At 46.0% G+C, this 7,500-nt stretch overlaps 3 protein-coding genes across 9 annotated transcripts in view; 1 reads left to right on the top strand and 2 right to left on the bottom strand.

The window, feature by feature from the left end:
- LOC125955777 (protein furry) overlaps positions 1-3,400 on the bottom strand; it is a 38,470-nt gene extending 35,070 nt beyond the window's left edge. For 2 of the 3 annotated variants that reach the window (XM_049686929.1, XM_049686927.1), the window contains exon 1: positions 3,092-3,400. In XM_049686929.1, coding sequence (XP_049542886.1) covers positions 3,092-3,197 — 106 coding nt within the window. In that variant the 5' untranslated portion in view covers positions 3,198-3,400. Of the gene's footprint in view, positions 1,319-3,091 lie in introns of those variants that run through there. The other variant, XM_049686928.1, reaches the window with a different exon arrangement.
- Positions 3,401-3,657: 257 nt separating this feature from the next.
- On the top strand, positions 3,658-5,799 carry LOC125955833 (UPF0046 protein C25E10.12). Its single transcript, XM_049687080.1, has 2 exons — positions 3,658-4,028; positions 4,100-5,799. Exons 1-2 carry the CDS (start codon positions 3,761-3,763, stop codon positions 4,726-4,728), a joined length of 897 nt encoding a protein of 298 aa, XP_049543037.1. The 5' UTR covers positions 3,658-3,760; the 3' UTR covers positions 4,729-5,799.
- A 19-nt stretch (positions 5,800-5,818) lies between these two features.
- LOC125955813 (ribose-phosphate pyrophosphokinase 1) overlaps positions 5,819-7,500 on the bottom strand; it is a 10,189-nt gene continuing 8,507 nt past the window's right edge. For all 5 annotated transcript variants that reach the window (XM_049687034.1, XM_049687033.1, XM_049687032.1 and 2 more), the window contains 2 exons: positions 7,437-7,500; positions 5,819-7,343 (listed from right to left, as the gene is read on the bottom strand). The exon at positions 7,437-7,500 is cut by the window's right edge and continues 395 nt beyond it. In XM_049687034.1, coding sequence (XP_049542991.1) covers positions 7,251-7,343; positions 7,437-7,500 — 157 coding nt within the window. In that variant the 3' untranslated portion in view covers positions 5,819-7,250. The remainder of the gene's footprint in view (positions 7,344-7,436) is intronic.

The following is a 7,500-nucleotide window of genomic DNA, read 5'->3' on the forward strand; positions in this document are numbered from 1 at the left end:
AGTGCCAAGGCATGCCCGAAGCGGGCCACTATTCTAAGCAGTTTTGCATGTAAACTACCGCGTTCAAACATAAACACAACCGTTTTGGTTCCTTTTTTGTTTGTTTTACACCCTAGTAATCACGAATAATCGCACCACGAGCAAATCGCGCCCGATCTTTACATGATCGACAGGACATCGGAAGCTCGCGGTGATCCTTGATGTATCTCTGCAGGCACTGTTAAACACCGAGACAGAGGGCAACAAGGGGGCATTGAAGCATTTTACACAACTTTTCCTGCACAGCACACACACTTCCACCGCATACTCCATTATACAGATTGTTCCGCTTAAGGTGCCATTTTTAGCACTCCGGCAGCCACCAATTTCACCAAAAAAAAAGGTCCTCATTCGTAAAACTACCTTCCCATATTCATCATTCAACAATCCCAGACGAACTCATACGCGCCCGGTACTCGTGATCACTCGGAAGGAAGAAACCAGACACACGCACACCTGCTGGCTAGGAAGTGTTATTGCCTCGGGGTACACCACGCTTCCGCGGGCACTACTACCCTACCGGGACACTACGCTCCCAGTTCCCGTCGCGACATACATTAAAGGTGTAAACGACGGTAGAAATGACGGAATTGCGGGAGATGGGGTGGAGAAATATAAATAAAACTCACTAAACCAGGATCACGAACTCTCTATCTCTCTCGCGCGCGCGCGCACTCTCTCTGTCTTGGAAGCTGAGCTCTACCTCTGAGTGGGAGTACGCCATGCTCTACCGAAATTATGCGACATGGAGTAATTATGGTGTCTGTCTTGGTCGGGCGGTCGGTCGGTCACACCTGATCCATCGCAAGCCCGTCAACCACCACCATCACACGCGGTTACCGCCAGTCAATGGCGCGAGGTTTTGCGCGCACTTTATCAACCATCTGCTATCTTTAGTCAACCTTATCCTAGGCTCAACGAGACCAGCATACGTCCACGAGGGAGCGGACCACATCCGTCGATCCGTCGGCTTTACGACAAAGCCCGAGGGCTACATCAACGCGCTTGTGACACAGTTGTTTTGTTGGGTGACGGGAAGAAGATGTCCATACGGAAGCGCTCATCTCCAGGAGTGGAAGTGATAATTGATGACGTACAATCACACCATCGCTCCGATCCGTTCCCAATCCGTCACTCGTGCGCATCAAGCATCACAAGGTTTGCAAAGGTTACGTCCTCTCTGGTGGTATGATGATCATCTTTGAAAAGATCATGTAATGCTTGCCTCCTTAATCTTGCACATCACAATCGCTCGTATCACTCGTCGATTCTAATCGATCGATCGAACGAAAACGTCACTCACAAACAGTGCACAACCGTCCTAATTGGAACCAGCAGGCCGCCCGTAGAGTAACAGAACCAATGATCGAACTCGACCGACAGGTTGGATCAGCGCTGACCGCTCACAATTCGCTCCTTGTCTTGGGCGCGCGACAAGATCAACTGACGGCCACAGCAGGCCCCCGCCGCTCGGGCCTCTTTGTGACAAACGGCAAATCACACGAAGCGCGTCATTTGCGCACCAACTGCTGGTGGTAAGAGTGTGTTATCTTTCCGGTCAGCGCATCACCACCCCGGCGGTACCATCGGGCGATTTTCGAAAGCGATATGGTTTGTAATATCGTCAGCAGGAACAGCAACAGCAGCAGCAAGAGATGTGCCCGGTCTTGGTGTTTGGAGCACTCGCGGCCCAGTGTGTTGTTTACCGTAGTGTACATACTACATGCTGCTGCTGCTGAAGCTGCCCCCGTCAACATATCTGGGACCGGGGACGGTGGCGTGTGCTGCCGATTTTCGTGTGTGGGCACGATGAGTCAACGAAAAGCTAATATTGATCGTTTTTTTGCCTTTTAACGTGTGCACTGGTACCAGAGATTTTGCTGTTACCCTCCCTACAGTCTCTACATTTATTGAACTCGAAATAAATCTTGCTCACGCTGGACCACGCAGTTTGCGCGTCGCCACCGTCATGATCTCGTCGGTGATCTGTTTTCGTATAGATGATATTGATTCCGCTGGCCATGTCGATTCCATTATCTTTTGAAACGCGGTTTATCTGGGACGCGCTTCTTTTCACTCATTGCCCTCCTCTGTTTAAATCAAACTACAGGGTGTAGGCTTTGGTGGTGCAATTAAATTAGCTCATTACATTACATTACATTCGTCATTACACGGTTCCAAACTGAAAGAAGTGGTTGTGTTTACCTAGGACCAGACTTGGGCAGAGGCAGATCTAAGTAAGCATTTCTGCTTCAAGCAGAGTTCCCCTCGAAGATCAGACTACTAGAATGCTTGGCATGACGATATCACCGCAGTGTACGAAATTAGGACGGTTTCAGTGATCTGGGTATATCATGAGAACCACGAGTAAGTAATCTAAGTTAACTAAGTACGGATGGTTTTCAATATAACACGAAAACAAAGGGCAAAGTAGAAATCAACAGAGTATACGAGTAATCCTACACACAACGCAAAGAATAGGAATCTTGAACATGATTGAGGAGGGGAATCTATTTGATAAAATCTACGATTGGTTCCCGAAAGAAGCGTCTTGCTCCTTTGTTTCGGTAACATTTTGAATATAATAGAAAAGGGAGAGATAAAATTAAAACCGTTCTGGATAGATACACGATCCAGTGCCTTTGGGATATGCTCCAAAGATTGTATCCGGACATTTGTACATTCCAAAATAAATATATAAAATTTCGCTGATACGTGTATCTTTCTACACTCGATACCCATGTCAACAAATGCAGTCATCCGGAGGTGAGGGGAATCGTTCATTTCACGTCACCAATTTGGATGCAAATTTGGTAGTTCTAGAAACGAGACAGAATCCATCTCTAAGATATAAAAGAGTTAGTCATTACGTAAAGTCCCGACACACTGGCCAGTTCCATTCGTAGTATCTGAAGGGATAGGCAATCTTCCCGACGACAATAGCTTATACTCCCTCGTCATTGCAGCCTCTTCCGAGGGGTCTGTGGGTTCTATCGTTGGACGTTGTACAGGCTTGTTGGCTAAAAGTAAAGAAAGCATCAAGGTTGCTCACCTGCACTGCTGGCCAGCGCTAGATTTGTGCTACTCCCGGACGTGTTGTTGTCTTCTCCGCTCTCCGCCCCCTCTTTGTCGTCAACTCCCACCACGGGACGCTGCATTTTGGACGATTCGGGGCGCCTCTCCGCTGCCACCCAGCCGTACACACGCGTATCCTGCACACCCCCACGCTCCACCACACTGGGAACGCAGGAAAAACGAAAATAAACGAAACGAAATACCCGCTTTTTAACACTTTTCACTTTTCACTATTGATCCGCACTCCGGTGGTGTTTGTGCACTTTGGGTGTTTTTTTTTCAGTTTTTTTTTCTCAACGCCCGCTACGAATGTCAAACGAACTGTCACCCGCCGATGCTTCGATCAGCTGTTCATGGAAAGAGACAACCCTATAACCTGCACCGGCAAATATTGGCTTTAGTTTAAACTAGAATTACCATCGCGATTTCACAGTTCAATTAACACGAACAATCAAATCGATTGATCCGACAAATATGTGGTTTCGAAATCTTTAACAGCTCAAAACCAGCGAACAGAGATTCCGCGAATACCGCAGGTGTGACTGTACGCATCTTTGACGTTGCGCTGCCGTCATCGGGATGTAAATAACTTCGCAAAAAACCCAAGGGCTGCTCGGAAGAATTTTGGGAGTGATCGAGGAAAAGGATGATCGTCGATATTCACCCCTTAACCCACGATCCAACGTCGGCATGGAAGGAGTTGTCGAAATCTCAACGAGTGATCAAAATCAACACGAAACCTCCGGCGGCCGACGTACCAGCGAATAAAGTGCGGGTCGTCTGCATGTCCGACACGCACTCTCTGACGCACCACATCAAGTTCGACATCCCGGACGGCGATATCTTTATCCATGCGGGTGATTTTACGCGCTGTGGCAAACTGGATGAGGTGCTGGATTTCAACGAGTGGCTCTGTAAGTATTCTCGGTAGTTCCGCTGACCATCCGCACTGGACGTTTTTTTCTTATCCCCCCTTTTCTTCCAGCTAAACTTCCCCACAAACACAAGCTGGTGATAGCGGGGAACCACGAACTCAGCTTCGACCACACCTTCACCCATCCATTCCAGAATGCGAGTGCCTGTTGCAAGAAGACGGGCAATACGCTGCTGGACGAAATCCCTACACTCGGGAACTCCAAGGAGAGTCTGGCGGAAGCGGTCAAAACGCAAAACATTCGACAGTATCTCAGCAACTGCACGTATCTGCAGGACGAGTGCGTGGAGCTGTTCGGGTTGAAGATCTACGGCACACCCTGGCAACCGGAGTTCTGCAAGTGGGCGTTTAACGTGAAGCGTGGCAAGGACTGCCTCGAAAAGTGGGAACAGATACCGGAAAATGTCGATATACTCATCACCCACACGCCACCCGTCGGTCACGGGGATCTGTGCTGCTCGGGAGTGAGGGCGGGCTGCGTGGAGCTGCTAACGTCGGTACAACAACGGGTCAAACCAAAGTACCACGTGTTTGGCCACGTGCACGAAGGCTACGGTATTACGTCGGACGGCAAGATCATTTTCGTGAATGCATCCACCTGTGACATAAACTATTTACCCAATAACCAGCCCATCGTGTTCGATGTGACGCTACCGAAGGGACGCACTAAGGAGGATTAGAAAGTCGAACATTCGTTCTGATCCGGGCCACCAATCGTGCCATACCGCCATGACCATACACTTTCGCCCTCATTCTAGCGCGTTTAGTTTACTCATTAGCAGTACGGAAAGCTCAAATAAGGTCGCCAGCAACTGTGTACCTCATCGAGCGCATAGTTGGTCGACCTTATCAGGAATCAGTCACAATTGCAGGGAACACACAAGTATTGATTCTTGATAGTGATAGAGTAGAGTAGCTCCTTAAGAATCCTTAAGGATTCAAACCACGTTTCTCACGGACCGCCACATGAGAGGCCTTACCGTCTTGTAACACAACAAACATCGAAAGTCTAAGGTTGCACTAAGTTAGGGCCCTGCCGTGGTTATCTATTCAAAGGACGTATTCACTAAGGTGCACGATTGGTTGGATGGTGGGTTTTTTGTGTGTGTATATATAGGTTTTAATTGGCCAAGTATCAAAATCGTAAAAGTATACACGGAATAGCTGTGTTTTGCTCAAAAAATTCTTTTCAAATGATTTACAATGACCGTAAGCATCAAAGGGAATGATATTTGCTTTAGCTTCAAAAGTGTAATGAGTAGTGGTGTGCAAAACAACATGCTAGCAAGTCTGCACGACAATTCCGGTGAAAGGATGGCTTTCAAAAATGCTATCTCTTCTATAGACTTAGAGCAGCTAGTAGTAGAAACATGGTTTCTCGTTAAGCTTTTGCCAAACCAAAGAGTGTTGCGTCTTGCACCATGACTTCTATCCAGTAGCCTAATAAGTACTTATGAAGCGCGATGGACGTTTTCAGGCGGTGATGGCTTTGCTTTGGATGCTCGGGATGCTACAGAACTTACTACAATACTTCCTTTTGGAAATAGAAAGGTTAAAATGTTTTGTGATTTATGTTTTAAGAACACATCTACCAGTGGGTCGTAAATAGTCCCCCCAACGTAGCCCATTTTATGTGCATCATAATTAGGGGTCATTATCAATAGTTTCGTCTAATAAAGCAACTGTTTCCACCTTTAAAAAAATGTGCGAATCGAGCGAAGGAAGTTATGGTCGTTGTCATCAAAAAATAGAAAAAACATCGTGGATCTACTTTTCTTCAGTTTTTTCTTAATGGCTGCTAAGTTTTTCACAAACTAGCATGTACATTTTTCTTTTGTATCAAATAATCTAAAACTAAACGTTACGAAATGTGTTTTTTTTTCTTATGTTCTCTTCCTTTTTCCCACAGGCCGGTAGTGGTATTTTATCTGGGATGTGAAACAATCGGTGGAAGGAACGATCAAGTCAAACGCAAACCGAATGAAGCTCTTTGCTGTTTAGAAATATTTGACTCTAGTAGTCCGAGACTACAGCAGTCGCCTTGCACTGCCGCATTGGGTTGCCATGGTGAAGCGGGATTCGCTGCGTTGGTTAGTGGTTGTGAGGTATTTTATTGTAGAACTATAGGTTTCAATAAGCTGTTTGTGTTTTTGCACAATGCCTGTGGGTGATGATTAGACTGACGATCGACTTCGCTTGCTCTAGAATGCTGCAATCTCAAATGAATGCTTGAGATACGCGATCGTGGCCTTCCATGGTGCCCCCCATGTTCTATTCCATTCTGTCCCATTCTACTCCAAGAGCTATCCTCTTACAGCAGATATATTACCGGATTTTAGATGATACATTACTAGCTTCATTCTCCGAACGCCGTATTAACTCTTCCTTTGTTTCCGTTCTTCTTTTGTACCGTTCAACTCTTTTGATAGAGGCGCCTCTTGTTAACAATGCTGCATCATGCGTTAATGCTTTTATTCTTAATCTGCTCGTTAGTCCGATTAAATTTACGTTATGCTTCTATTTGTTTCGATCCCTATCCATCTCTCTCTAATTCTTTCTCTCTTCGTCTATAATTGCTATTCAAAAATCATCCATTTTCCTTCTTAAGAAAAAAAACAAAAGAAAGCCAACAAATGTTCAGGGTCATTTTGTGTGTCTTCGTCTGCTTTATATTGATGTTGGATGGGTCTGAATGAATCTAAATCATATAGTTGTTCAAGAAAAACGACACCGACATCGCTATGTATGTGCCTGTTTGTGTGTTTGAATTCCTAGACTACAAAAAAAACCTCTGTAAAGGATGGAAAATTTTAGATTTTCACTGAATATACTGGGTATACAAAACATGTTGCCTCATTCATGCACGATAGCACACTCATTTTTCACTTTTTACCATCTATCTCAATTCACAATCGGTCTAGCATTTTTCGTGCGTGCGGGACTTGTATTTCAAGCCAATTTTCCATGCTCACGTGTGTATATGTGTGGGATGTGATCTTTGCACAATTTAGTTTATCGAGATACAGTATCTCTCTTTTATACAATCATTATCAGCAGCCGGATACCGGGCTGCCCTGTTCCGTGGTTGTCGTTTCTCAGGCATCACCTTGGTTCTGGATGAAAATGTCACGAACTAACTGCACTTGATCGTTTCCTCGAGTTCGTCAGCTAATGAAGCGAAACCTGCAACCCTTGGAGCTTTTTAGTAAGGAACATTGGAGAACAGATAAGACACACTTTCGCCATTGTGCGTTCGGCGGACAGCCTCCGCAAACATCATTGATACATCAATGCACTGCAAAGGAAGTAAAAGAGTGTTACGATGACCAATTTATGCACCGGCCGCATCACCGTGCGTGCACTGTTGTCTCGAATGTGCCCCTCTTACCTGTATCTTCGGACAGTCCTTCATGTGACCGTCCTGGGGGATGGTGTTGGTGACAACGACGGCT

Source organism: Anopheles darlingi, chromosome 3 (assembly GCF_943734745.1).
Source record: "Anopheles darlingi chromosome 3, idAnoDarlMG_H_01, whole genome shotgun sequence".
NCBI classification, from domain to species: domain Eukaryota; kingdom Metazoa; phylum Arthropoda; class Insecta; order Diptera; family Culicidae; genus Anopheles; species Anopheles darlingi.

Excerpts from the sequence above, each read along its gene's own strand:
- LOC125955833 (XM_049687080.1), top strand. The coding sequence starts at position 3,761 with ATGATCGTCGATATTCACCCCTTAACCCACGATCCAACGTCGGCATGG. Across the intron at positions 4,029-4,099 it reads GGATTTCAACGAGTGGCTCT|CTAAACTTCCCCACAAACAC; the intron begins GTAAGTATTCTC and ends CTTTTCTTCCAG.